The sequence below is a fragment of the Medicago truncatula genome, chromosome 5, assembly GCF_003473485.1.
Source record: "Medicago truncatula cultivar Jemalong A17 chromosome 5, MtrunA17r5.0-ANR, whole genome shotgun sequence".
Classification (NCBI taxonomy): domain Eukaryota; kingdom Viridiplantae; phylum Streptophyta; class Magnoliopsida; order Fabales; family Fabaceae; genus Medicago; species Medicago truncatula.
The window spans coordinates 39386441-39399849 of NC_053046.1; the positions used below are offsets into that span (position 1 = coordinate 39386441).

Below are 13409 nucleotides of genomic sequence, written 5' to 3' on the forward strand. Positions count from 1 at the left end.
AGTGAGAGAAACATACTGATTATGTGAGAGAGATATAGAGATAAAGGAACTAATCCGATAGAAAAACCGTAATCGTAACTTGAAGCAACCTAAATTGAAACGGTAAAAAATCGTATTTGGTTTGGATATATTTGAATCATTTTTTTACTTAACTGCAAGTTTGGTTCAATTTACGGTTTTTATTTTACCAACCAAATCAAACCGAACCAAACCGCAGCATAACAATAATTATAAAAACTCAATCGAAACTTTTATAAAATGACATATTTTTTCAGTTGTTAAATTTCTTCTTTTCTTTTCATTTAAAAAATGTATTTAATTGCTATTTGAAATTTTATAGAAAGATAAAATATTACTCTTTTACATTTTTTACATAATAGGATTACTTTTTGTCCACGTTTTAAATTTCGTCTATATTGTTTAGTTACAATAAAATTGTAATGTTGGTTGAAATTTAAAACATTAACATTGTTGGAAATATATTGTGTTATAGCTTTTTAACTCGATTTTAATGTTGGAAATAAAAAAAATTATTATGTTGAAAAAAAACCACACCAACCGATCCAACCCAACCCGCGTTGGTTGGTTTGGTTCAGATTTTTTTAACCTCAAAACAGAACCAAACCGCACCGCGAACAATTTTATATATGGATATATAAAATTGAGAAAACCTTCAAAATTTGTATGTCTAAGGCTATAGTACTATAGAGCCACTATAGTTGGTATTAAACAACTTCGTCCCTGAATTTTCATGGGTTGGCCAAATTCGTCCCTTAATTATGCGAAATATCAATTTAATCCCTGAATTTGTTAAATATCAATCAAGTTACTCCTTCTGTTCAAACGGAGTGTTAACGGGGCTGACGTGACCGTTAACCTCTCACATGTCAGACGCCACGTAGGCAGGGACTAATTTGGCCGATAATAACAAACATTTCGAAGGACTAAATTGATTGATTTGCAGAAAATGTTTTGACTTTCTTCCCAAACGGCTCTTTTCTTCCCTAACGGCTCTTTCTTCCCCAATTGTATAACATTGGAACCCTAATTACACAATCAACAATTTACACTCTAAAATTACCAAAATATCCTCCAATTATAAATGGTCCAGTTCTTCCCCAATTCAAAAAACTTCAAACCCTAATTTTTTCGTATTGAATTTGAAAGCCAAAATCCTCAAAATTTCTTGAAGCAAAACTATTGAAATTGAATCTGAAATGATGGGGGGTGGAAATATGGGAAAAAATAGTTATGAAAGTCGAGCTTCATCTTCGAGCTCCAAGTTTAATGGTGTTGTGAGAGTGCTTGAATGTCGGTGTTTTAGAATTTGTGCTGTTAGAAAATCCAATACTTCAAAAAACCCGGGAAGGCCATTATATGCTTGGCCAATGGTAAAGAGGTTGAAGATGATTGAGGAATGTAACATTTCTGTAATAATATTACCATCAAATTAGTCCTTAAATTATTTCTCTATCTATCAAATAGATCCCTACGTTATATTAAAAAATCATTAAATAAATCCCTGAATTGTTTAATTAGATATCAAATTGATCCTTGAAACTGTTTTATTCAACCTACAATTTCCTTCATTACAAACTTAAATGTTCATCAATTTTAGAAACAACCTGAATTTTTTTAAAATTTTTAAGTCTTAATACAAAACCCTAAAACTCTAATCAAAACAATTGTCTCAAAAATGCAACAAACACAAACAAAGAACAAGACAAGCATCAACGATCACAGAAACAAAATAAACAAAATAATAAAAACTTAAAACAAAAAAAATAAAAAAACGGACAAAAAAATGGTAAATACGAACACAGAAACTTGATAAATTAGAGGAAAGGTGTTACCTTTAACCACAACCGAACACAACAACTTCAAAAACGTGAGAATCATCGAAGATGATGATGGTTTTGGAGAGGTGAGAATGGAGAAAGTTTTAGCAGGAAGGAGAAGAGTCAAGGACGTTTTTTATGTTTCTGAGAGAAATGTGAGGAAGGAAGTATGGGTAATGCAGGGGCAAAATGGGAAAAGCAGAAAAAAAATTAAACTGAAAAGTGAAAATTGAACTTTTTTCAAATCAATCAAGTTAGTCCTTGAACACGTGACTTCCTTTTTGCTACGTGTACAAGACAACACAGCATGCAGGACGACATATCAGCATGGCTAACGGAGCACATGGACGAAGGGACCTTTTTGATGGACGTCTGACAAATTCAGATACTAAATTGATATTTCGCATAATTGAGGGATGAATTTGACCGACCCGTGAAAATTTAAGGACGAATTTGATAGTTCACTCATTAAACAACACTATGTGCTAATCAGCGTATTACAAAGTACATTTGCGTGACAATATCATGAGTTTTCAATGGATGTTCGAGTAAAACTATTTTACACCGATAACGGATCTTCAATAAACTCATTTACATTACATGTATCTTAAAATTATTATTCATAATGCCACATTTTAATCATTCTAACAAGAGGAAAGAGTTATACTAATTTGACTAACAATGCACAATATCGCCGTAGTTTTCTACCAACATGTGTCTAATACTCTAGTTAACTGAAGGAAGTTATTAAAGACAGGAGGTTTTGAATCATGAAGCTGTCATCTGTTAATGAAATTTCACTTTCATAAAGCACCAAAATTTCATCTTATGTGTGTGTTTTTTATTTTGAAAAATTTGCAATTAATGAAGGTTAGGTTTGGAATAATAAAAAAATCCAAAAGCAAAAAGAGTGTATTATCTTTCAAAGGAACTTGCCTAAGCCAAATATCATATATCACACCCCGATTTGGAAGTTCTTCTATAGCCATGAACAGCTGATACACACCATGGACAAAATAATCTTTAATGGGATCAAGTAACCACTTCCAACCATCAAAAACATTTGGATGAGGTAATTGGAAAATTTTAAAGAATTTAGAATTATAGGCAATTTAAATGAATCAATTATTTCCTTCAAAAAAAAAAATGAATCAATTAAATTACTTTCGTTTTCTCAATACTTTTGTTTGAATGGAGTAAAAAAAAATTAATTATCATCATTATTGGATAACTTTTATAAATTTTAATTTTCTTGAGCCAAATTTAAAAATTGAAATTAGGGATCAATTTGTAAATTTCAAAAATTTTGTGCCTGCAAAACAATGTTATGTAGCAAAAAACAACACTCCAGAAGAATAGTATCATACCATGCAAACAACCTCCTCCTCCACTTCTAAGTCTTCCCCCTCATTCCATCTTAATCGACACATATCATCCATTGAACACCAAGGATTCTTGGTAAGGTCAAATAACACACTGAACCAACACGTAACGAAAATCCCCCCGCCCAATTATCCATCATAATAATTAATTTTTTATAATATAACTTATTTTTAATTTATATTATTATTCTTAATCTCAAAATTTTATTTAATAATTATCTAAAATTAATTTTTTTTTAATAAACTATGCACCAATAGTTTGTTCTTGTTTTTTGCTAAGCATTTATTCCAAACTCATTAGTGTTAAACGGTACAAAATGCCCGCAAATTGATCATAAATTATTCTCTTTGAAGCACATTGTCTTATTCTTTGCACTGAATAACAATGACAAACTCTTGAGTAGAATCAAGATTATCACCAATCTTTTTTGGTTAGGACAAACACTCAACCAAACCAAAGAAAATTGAACTGGATTGATTCAATTATTAGTTTTTAATTTAAATATCTAAGAAAGCGATGTACCGAACCGATAGATATACACTAAACTTGCAAATCTCAATTTGACTTAGGCAAGACCCAAGATATTACTAACATCATCACTCAAACAACATGAGTCAACATGAATCTAAATCATTTTAATCCTTGGTCTTTTTTTAAAAATGTGATATTTAGTCTTTATTTTCATTCGTTTTGGTGTGTTGAAAGGACTAAAACATCACTCTTTTAAAAAAGATAAATAACTAAAATGATTTAGAAAAAAGATAAAGAATTAAAACAATTTAGAAAAAAGATAAAGAACCAAATGAATTTCTAGTAAAAGATAAAAGATGAAAAATTACGAACGGTGTTTTTTTTTATGAAAATTTGATTTTGATTAGAACTAAAAAAATTATAAATGTTTGTTGCTTTCAAATTATAAAAAATAAAAACTAACTATGATTATCTATTTCAACGACATTGACAATAATATAATACAATATAACAAAAAAAATCTAAATTCTTTTTTAAATGACACCAACAACAATTTTATTATAGAAAAAATTGTTTAAGGGTATAATCGCATTGATGAAAAAGTAGGTATAAATATACTCATCTAGTTTGTTACACTTTTTAAATGATAAAGGAAAACAAATATATATTCATATTGTGTTTACACTTTCATATCATAACAAACTATACTTATCTCTTTAAATGACATATATCAATTATATAATATAAATTGTTTGTTGAAGAAATTCTTTATCTTTTAAAATGAGAACAATTGAGTTATAACAACTATTGATATATTTCTACTTATAAATATGAATGATTAGTTAGTTTAACATCACACACCTGGTTAAAGTTCTCTCTCATTGAATTCCCCTAGTACGTATTATCATCGATCATGTCTTCTTCATCATCATCATCATCGACCGATACTAAAAAAGGAACATGGTCAAAAGAAGAAGATGAAATATTAAAAGCATATGTGGAAAAACATGGAACCAGAAATTGGAACGAGGTATCAAAAAATGCGGGGCTTATACGTTGCGGTAAAAGTTGTCGTCTAAGATGGTATAATCACCTACAACCAGATGTGAAAAAGGGTCCATTTAGTGAAGAAGAAAAATCTAAAGTTTTTGAGTTCTATATAAAGTATGGTGAATTCAAATGGTCTAAGCTGGCTCATGAGGTAATTTCTTCTTATTCATGCTTTACTTCTTTTACTTTCTTCTTTAATTTCAAATATTCATCTATCACTTGTGTTATATTTTGTTGATCATGTCATTAATTTGTATTCAGTTACCGGGAAGAAGCGATAATGACATCAAGAACTTTTGGAATGCGAGAAAAAGAAAACTTGAAAAGCTCGGCTTGTCACCCTTCCCCGACAACATGGAACCGGATCATAAGTTGAATAGTAGCCAACAAGTTGAGGATTCACAAGAAGATGAATTTAATATACCACAATTGAAATTTAGAAAATATCCATCAATTTTTGATGAGATAAATGAAAAACTTTTAGATGTTCCAAACATGTTCTACAATAATGTGGGAAGTACTTCAACATTGATTGATAGGTGAGTAGATTATGTAATTCCATTTTCTTTTATATGTTAAAATTGTTTATATGAGGTGTTATATTTACAGTTACTTTCATCAATTTCAGGGTTAGCAGCATTATTGGAACTTCTCATATTCATATACCTATAGCTCTACCCTCACCATGTTCATACCTTCCACTTCCTTCACCTATGATGCTTGATGAAAAAGGGAAGAAGCCAATTTCATTGGAGGACGATGTTGAAGCAAACCTTGATGATTTCATGGATTTGATTGACTTCAGTAATTTGGAGGACGATGTTGAAGCCGGCAGTCGTTTATTTGACAATGATGATATATAACAGTAACTTGCATGACACGATATAAAAAGCTTATAGTGTTTGCAACACAATTTTTCTGTAATTTTCTTCTGAGAATTGAGTTTTCTTTGTCTAAACGATACTATTTGACAAATCTATAAAATTAATTCTACTTTATGCAATATGTCAGATTTTTGAATGAATATCAGAATGGAAGGTTATACACGTACAAGGAGTTGAGTGATAATCCATTAATTAGGAGCCCAATGAATTGATTTCTCTGGATGCATCTGTTAAATGATTGGCTTCCGAATTTGATTTTGAGTATAATAGCAGCTGTTCATATGAGTTCTCAATGGACATGATGTAATCAGCTTGGTCTCTGAAATTTTTTCTCTTTCACAAGTATTCGACTCTTTATCTCTCGTCTTCCTTTAAGCAAAACCGTTAAACATTTACAGTTGTGCTACCACTATTAGTCTCAGACCAACTCTCAAATGTCGAACGGACATACCACCAAACCCAACCCAACATCATTTCAATCACCAAACCCAACCCAACTCTCAAACCAAAACGAGACATATTTGCAGAAACCAAAACCATATTTTAGCCTTTGAAGAATTATGCGAATTTAAAATATTTTATCAACCAAATTAAAATTGTTAATGGCCATTGTGTAACAATATTAGACAAGACAATAACTACTTCAAAAAGTTGAACCCATAAACAGAGAAAAGCAAGTAAAATATAACAAATATAGATACGTAATAGATATAAGTGCAAGAAATATAGGAGACAAATCCATGATAAAAAAGAACCAATGTATTAATCAATTTGAATCCGTACAATTTAACTACACTTCAAAAAAAATTTAGAAAACTATATTAGGCTTCAAAAAGCAACGCTTCCAAAACGATTTTAGAATATCTTCAAATTCATCGTTCACGACATGCAGTCCTTGAAAGTCCTTCACCTTAGAAAAATTGCGCTTCAAATATAATTTTAGAATATCTTCAAATTCATCATTCACAACATGTATTCCGCAAAATTTCTTCATCTCAGCTTTTGTAACCGTGTCCTTAGTCGCCATGAACGGATGTGGAGGCGTAGTAGGAGGAGATGAATATTCTTCAAAAGGAAAAACTTGAACGGAATTGAGCGAGTCGACGGAAGCCAAAGAATCAAAAGATGCCTTGTTGTTGTTAATAGGGACCGGGAAGAGGAAGACCCTCAACCATGCAGGCTTTTGTGAAAAGCGACACATACGATCATACTCGAACATCATATGATTGAGATCTTCTTCGTTATAAACTGGGATCAAAGCATCCAAATCTTCACCAAGTAGTTGATACTTGAAGCAAACATCGGAAAACATGAACGTGGAAAGCTTTGCCATGAGGTCAGAGAAGTTGATATTACGATCGACGGTGATGATTTTATTGTCTCCACCGATGTAGGAATAACGACGATGATCATGAAGAGCAGTAAGCCTAGGTTGGATTTTTCCACCATAGGTAATCATGAGCTTGACTCTCTCCATCGTTTGAAAGTGTTTTGAGAGGGTACTGAGAGTGAAAAGAGGGTTCGAGAAAAGACGGGTGAAACTGTGTTTTTTAACTATGTGATGTGAATATGTGAATTGTGAGCAGTTCAGTATTTATAAGTATTTGATTAACTGTGATTCACGTAAGGCAATATAGTTGGATTAACTGAATTTCCTAAAAACTAGGGGAATCAGAGAGAATATATATGTATTGGATTAACTTATATAAGCCATGTAACTTATCAAATTTACGTGAATTCTAAGTATAAGCCATATAACTTATATCCCATTTTGTTTTTGAAAACTTATCCCATTTATATTGCCATGTATATCGCAAACCTTTTGATTTATTTATTTATTTTTTGAAAAATCTGCAATTAGTGAAGGGTAGATTTGGAATAATAAAAAAATCCAAAAGCAAAACGAGTGTAGTATCTATCAAAGGAACCTGCCTAAGCCAATTATCATCTATCGCAGCCTGATCTGGAGGTTCATTTGCAACCATGAACAACTGGGACACACTGCTAACGGAATAACCTTTAATGAGATCAAGTAACCACTTCCAACCATCAGAAACATTTGCCTGCAAAACAATGTTATGTAGCAAAAACAAAGACTCATGAAGAATAGTTTTCTACCACGCACACAACCTCCTCCTCCACTTTGATGCCTTCCCTCTCATTCCATCCTAACCAACACATATCAAGGATTCTCGGTCAAGTCAAATAATCCAATGAACCTAACACGTAACGGAGCTCTTCCCACCCAATTATCCATCCTAATTAGTTTTTTTTTTATAATATAACTTATTTTTAATTTCTATTATTATTTTTAATCTCAAAATTTCTTTAGATAATCATAGTTGAAAAGGTACAGAAATTTATAATTTATCTATGTGACATTGTCATTAATCCCCAATTATTTTGTCATTAAAAACTGAATAGTTGGATAATATTATTATTAACCTCAACAAAAAAAAAGATAATGTTTTTTAAAATTATTTTAATTATTAAAATTTAATATTTTGATTTTTTAAACAATTAAAAAAAGTTTTTTTTTTTTTAAAAAAAAATCGTACACATTTTGCCAGGGGTTAACCCCTGGCAATGTTCCTGGCATGGTTTGAAAATGACTGATGTGATGCTGACACAGTCTGCAAAAGCCTGCAAATTTTCCAGGAGCTAAAGCCCTGGCAAGTTCATTTGCGATGAGCAGATTTGCTGTTGATTCTGCTTCTGGCAAACGTCCAATTGCCAAGGCTTTTAGCATTTTGCCAGGGCTTCTGCCCCTGGAAAAATGCAACATTTCTTGCAGTTCCCCAATATTTTTATTTAAAAAAAAAAAACTATGGGAAAAGCAAACAGGTACAAGCCTATTTTGATGGTATATATGTATGTAGTTTTCCCAAACTCAAAAATTAATAGTTAGCTTTAATATTTAACCGTTGATTATTTGCCTTTAAGAAAAAAATAATATAAATTTTTATGTTTGGGGGGCATTTTGCACATAAGTGCAAAACTTTTGGGGAGTATTTGCAAAACGTCATGTTCACTAACAGAAAAATTTAACAGATGGGATAAATTAATTAACGTTGTGAAATTTCAGAGGATAATTGACGAAACTTACAATTTCGAGGAATAATTGCCTATTTACTCCAATCTTTTCCCAACAAGATGTTGTTTTTAGATATTGAACATGGATTCATCAATTTCACCAGCTTCTTCCTTCTTTTGTTATTGTCATTCTTCAATTTTGTTTCATCTATGTCACCAACAAGACCACTTGTACTAGGTAGAATATTCTGTTAATTTCACTTCCTTAACATACATTGGTATCATTTGTTATGTGTTAATTTTAGATATACACAAATATTTTATCAACCAAATGCATATTGTTAATGACTATTGTATAATAATATTAGACATGACAATAGAAAGCAAGTAAAATATAACAAACATAGATGCTTAAAATAGATAAGTGCAAGAAATATAGGAGACAAATCCATGATAAAAAAGAACCAATGTATTAATCAATTTGAATCCGTACAATTTAACTACACTTCAAAAAAAATTTAGAAAATTATATTAGGCTTCAAAAAGCAACGCTTCCAAAACAATTTTAGAATATCTTCAAATTCATCGTTCACGACATCAGTCCGTGAAAGTCCTTCACCTTAGAAAAATTGCGCTTCAAATATAATTTTAGAATATCTTCAAATTCATCATTCACAACATGTATTCCGCAAAATTTCTTCATCTCAGCTTTTGTAACCGTGTCCTTAGTCGCCATGAACGGATGTGGAGGCGTAGTAGGAGGAGATGAATATTCTTCAAAAGGAAAAACTTGAACGGAATTGAGCGAGTCGACGGAAGCCAAAGAATCAAAAGATGCCTTGTTGTTGTTAATAGGGACCGGGAAGAGGAAGACTCTCAACCATGCAGGCTTTTGTGAAAAGCGACACATACGATCATACTCGAACATCATATGATTGAGATCTTCTTCGTTATAAACTGGGATCAAAGCATCCAAATCTTCACCAAGTAGTTGATACTTGAAGCAAACATCGGAAAACATGAACGTGGAAAGCTTTGCCATGAGGTCAGAGAAGTTGATATTACGATCGACGGTGATGATTTTATTGTCTCCGCCGATGTAGGAATAACGACGATGATCATGAAGAGAAGTAAGCCTAGGTTGGATTTTTGCACCATAGGTAATCATGAGCTTGACTCTCTCCATAGTTTGAAAGTGTTTTGAGAGGGTACTGAGAGTGAAAATAGGATTCGAGAAAAGACGTCTGAAACAGTTGGGACGTGTGAATACGTGAATTGTGAGCAGTCCAATATTTATAAGTATTTAATTAACTGAATTTCCCAAAAACTAGGAGAATTAGAGAGAACTTATCCTATATTAATGAAACTAATGATTCACGTAAGGCAATTAATATAGTGATCTAACCAGGGGTGTGATCGATGTTAAACTAACTGATTTACGTAAGGCAATATAGTTTTAAATGATGTTAAACTAATGTTGAACTAACTAATGATTCATATTTATAAGTAGAAAGATATGAAATTTTATATTAATAGTTATAACTGAATTGCCAGAAATACCACAAGTAAGGTGGTGATAGTTTTAGTTTAAATATAATCTATATCCATACTAATCGTTTTCATTTAAAAAGATAACAATTTCTTCTAAAATAAATATAAGAATTTATATCATATTTGTGGTATATAATTGATGTAATTTAAAAAGATAACTATATTATGTTTTAACTCAAGAGATTCGTATAGTTTGTTTTGAGAAAAAATTAAGGTTTTTAAAAGATAAGTATTTGAAAGTGTTTACTTATAATTTTAATGAAAATCAATCAATAGTATGTACCTATATATATATATATATATATATATATATATATATATATATAAAGTAAGGTTTTTTATGCCATATGTCACTTCCAAGTTTATTCTTAATATTTTTATTCTTTTTTATTTTTTAAAATTAATATTTTATTTCGTATAAATATCTCAACAAACTTTTGATCTTATCCAATAAATAATTTTATTAAGAGCCCTTTTGTTATACTTTTTTTTAAGAAAAAATCACATTTAAAAAAAAATCAATTTTAAGAGTGTTGCATCCGTTTGTTATAGATTTTTAAAAATATCAGAATCTAAAAACAGCATCAAATGAGAAGCTATTATGAGTAGCTTCTCAAAAACTATTTTTTTTAGACGAGAGTGTAAAAGATTGAAGTAATTTTGTAACAAAAAATCCTTTTATATAGTTGTACCCAAACAAACTAAATTATTTGTTTTAAAAAAGTGATTTTTCTTATGGTAAACAAACGGAAAATAAATTCTAATTTTTCATAAAATCTCTAAAATATAATCTCTAAATTATTTTATGTCAAAATCACTTTTATTTTATTTCGTAACAAACGGGCCCTTAATTTTTTATTGAATTCCTAATTTTTTGAAAGATGAACTCCTAACATTTTATTGAGTAAGGAGGAGGGAGGTTTGGGTGTTAGAAGGTTGAAGGAGTTTAATCTTGCTCTCTTGGGTAAATGGTGGTGGAGGATTCTTTAGGAGAGGGGGAGTTTGTGGTACAGGGGGAGTTTGTGGTACAGGGTGTTATGTGCCCGGTATTGAGAGGAGGGGGGCGGTTATGTAGTACAAGAGGGGGAGGGGTCAGTGTGGTGGCAGACGATTAAGAGCGTTAGAGATGGTGTGGGACAGGTAGATTCAGGGTGGTTGCTTGATAATATAACACATCAGATGGGGGATGGAGTGTCTACTTTGTTTTGGGCTGATCCTTCGCTTGACGGGAAACCGTTGTGCAAAGCTTTTGTGAGATTGTTTCAGTTAGCTGAGAATAAATTCGAGACGGTAGCTAATATGTTTTCGAGGGGTTGGGGTGCTAATGGGGAAGCGTGGAGGTGGCATTAGAGGTTGCTTGCTTGGGAGGAGGATCTGTTGGGGGAGTGTGTAGCTAGACTTACTTCCGTTACCTTACAGGCTGACAAGGTTGATAGATAAATTTGGTCATTACATACTTTTAATTGTTACACTGTTAGTTCTTCTAACTGTAAGTTTGTGTTATGTGTTGAAAATAAGGAGAATGTGTCGAAATCTTCACCAAGGAGTTGATACTTGAAGCAAACATCGGAAAACATGAACGTGGAAAGCTTTGCCATGAGGTCAAAGAAGTTGATATTACGATCGACGATGATGATTTTATTGTCTCCACCGATGTAGGAATAACGACGATGATCATGAAGAGCAGTAAGCCTAGGTTGGATTTTTCCACCATAGGTAATCATGAGCTTGACTCTCTCCATCGTTTGAAAGTGTTTTGAGAGGGTACTGAGAGTGAAAAGAGGGTTCGAGAAAAGACGTCTGAAACAGTTGGGACGTGTGAATACGTGAATTGTGAGCAGTCCACTTTATGCAATATGTCAGTTGGGACGTGAATACTGAACTGCTCACAATTCACATATTCACATCACATAGTTAAAAAACACAGTTTCACCCGTCTTTTCTCGAACCCTCTTTTCACTCTCAGTACCCTCTCAAAACACTTTCAAACGATGGAGAGAGTCAAGCTCATGATTACCTATGGTGGAAAAATCCAACCTAGGCTTACTGCTCTTCATGATCATCGTCGTTATTCCTACATCGGTGGAGACAATAAAATCATCACCGTCGATCGTAATATCAACTTCTCTGACCTCATGGCAAAGCTTTCCACGTTCATGTTTTCCGATGTTTGTTTCAAGTATCAACTCCTTGGTGAAGATTTGGATGCTTTGATCCCAGTTTATAACGAAGAAGATCTCAATCATATGATGTTCGAGTATGATCGTATGTGTCGCTTTTCACAAAAGCCTGCATGGTTGAGGGTCTTCCTCTTCCCGGTCCCTATTAACAACAACAAGGCATCTTTTGATTCTTTGGCTTCCGTCGACTCGCTCAATTCCGTTCAAGTTTTTCCTTTTGAAGAATATTCATCTCCTCCTACTACGCCTCCACATCCGTTCATGGCGACTAAGGACACGGTTACAAAAGCTGAGATGAAGAAATTTTGCGGAATACATGTTGTGAATGATGAATTTGAAGATATTCTAAAATTATATTTGAAGCGCAATTTTTCTAAGGTGAAGGACTTTCAAGGACTGCATGTCGTGAACGATGAATTTGAAGATATTCTAAAATCGTTTTGGAAGCGTTGCTTTTTGAAGCCTAATATAGTTTTCTAAATTTTTTTTGAAGTGTAGTTAAATTGTACGGATTCAAATTGATTAATACATTGGTTCTTTTTTATCATGGATTTGTCTCCTATATTTCTTGCACTTATATCTATTACGTATCTATATTTGTTATATTTTACTTGCTTTTCTCTGTTTATGGGTTCAACTTTTTGAAGTAGTTATTGTCTTGTCTAATATTGTTACACAATGGCCATTAACAATTTTAATTTGGTTGATAAAATATTTTAAATTCGCATAATTCTTCAAAGGCTAAAATATGGTTTTGGTTTCTGCAAATATGTCTCGTTTTGGTTTGAGAGTTGGGTTGGGTTTGGTGATTGAAATGATGTTGGGTTGGGTTTGGTGGTATGTCCGTTCGACATTTGAGAGTTGGTCTGAGACTAATAGTGGTAGCACAACTGTAAATGTTTAACGGTTTTGCTTAAAGGAAGACGAGAGATAAAGAGTCGAATACTTGTGAAAGAGAAAAAATTTCAGAGACCAAGCTGATTACATCATGTCCATTGAGAACTCATATGAACAGCTGC

General features: G+C 32.2%; 4 protein-coding genes across 4 annotated transcripts; 2 read left to right on the forward strand and 2 right to left on the reverse strand.

Annotated features, from left to right (window-relative positions):
* The first annotated feature begins 4605 nt into the window (after positions 1-4605).
* On the forward strand, positions 4606-5605 carry LOC11430630 (transcription factor MYB101). The gene is made up of 3 exons (XM_003617077.1): positions 4606-4893; positions 5004-5281; positions 5371-5605. The coding sequence occupies exons 1-3, from the start codon at positions 4606-4608 to the stop codon at positions 5603-5605; spliced, it is 801 nt and encodes a 266-aa protein (XP_003617125.1).
* Positions 5606-6434: 829 nt separating this feature from the next.
* Positions 6435-7103, reverse strand: LOC11431398 (uncharacterized). Its single transcript, XM_003617076.1, has one exon. The coding sequence runs from the start codon at positions 7101-7103 to the stop codon at positions 6435-6437; it is 669 nt and encodes a 222-aa protein (XP_003617124.1).
* Positions 7104-9248: 2145 nt separating this feature from the next.
* On the reverse strand, positions 9249-9845 carry LOC11431397 (uncharacterized). The gene has a single exon (XM_003617074.1). The coding sequence runs from the start codon at positions 9843-9845 to the stop codon at positions 9249-9251; it is 597 nt and encodes a 198-aa protein (XP_003617122.1).
* Positions 9846-12201: 2356 nt separating this feature from the next.
* Positions 12202-12870, forward strand: LOC120580694 (uncharacterized). Its single transcript, XM_039834762.1, has one exon. The coding sequence runs from the start codon at positions 12202-12204 to the stop codon at positions 12868-12870; it is 669 nt and encodes a 222-aa protein (XP_039690696.1).
* Positions 12871-13409: the final 539 nt, after the last annotated feature.

Excerpts from the sequence above, each read along its gene's own strand:
- LOC11430630 (XM_003617077.1), top strand. The coding sequence starts at position 4,606 with ATGTCTTCTTCATCATCATCATCATCGACCGATACTAAAAAAGGAACA. Across the intron at positions 4,894-5,003 it reads GGTCTAAGCTGGCTCATGAG|TTACCGGGAAGAAGCGATAA; the intron begins GTAATTTCTTCT and ends ATTTGTATTCAG. Across the intron at positions 5,282-5,370 it reads ACTTCAACATTGATTGATAG|GGTTAGCAGCATTATTGGAA; the intron begins GTGAGTAGATTA and ends CATCAATTTCAG.
- LOC11431398 (XM_003617076.1), bottom strand. The coding sequence starts at position 7,103 with ATGGAGAGAGTCAAGCTCATGATTACCTATGGTGGAAAAATCCAACCT.
- LOC11431397 (XM_003617074.1), bottom strand. The coding sequence starts at position 9,845 with ATGGAGAGAGTCAAGCTCATGATTACCTATGGTGCAAAAATCCAACCT.
- LOC120580694 (XM_039834762.1), top strand. The coding sequence starts at position 12,202 with ATGGAGAGAGTCAAGCTCATGATTACCTATGGTGGAAAAATCCAACCT.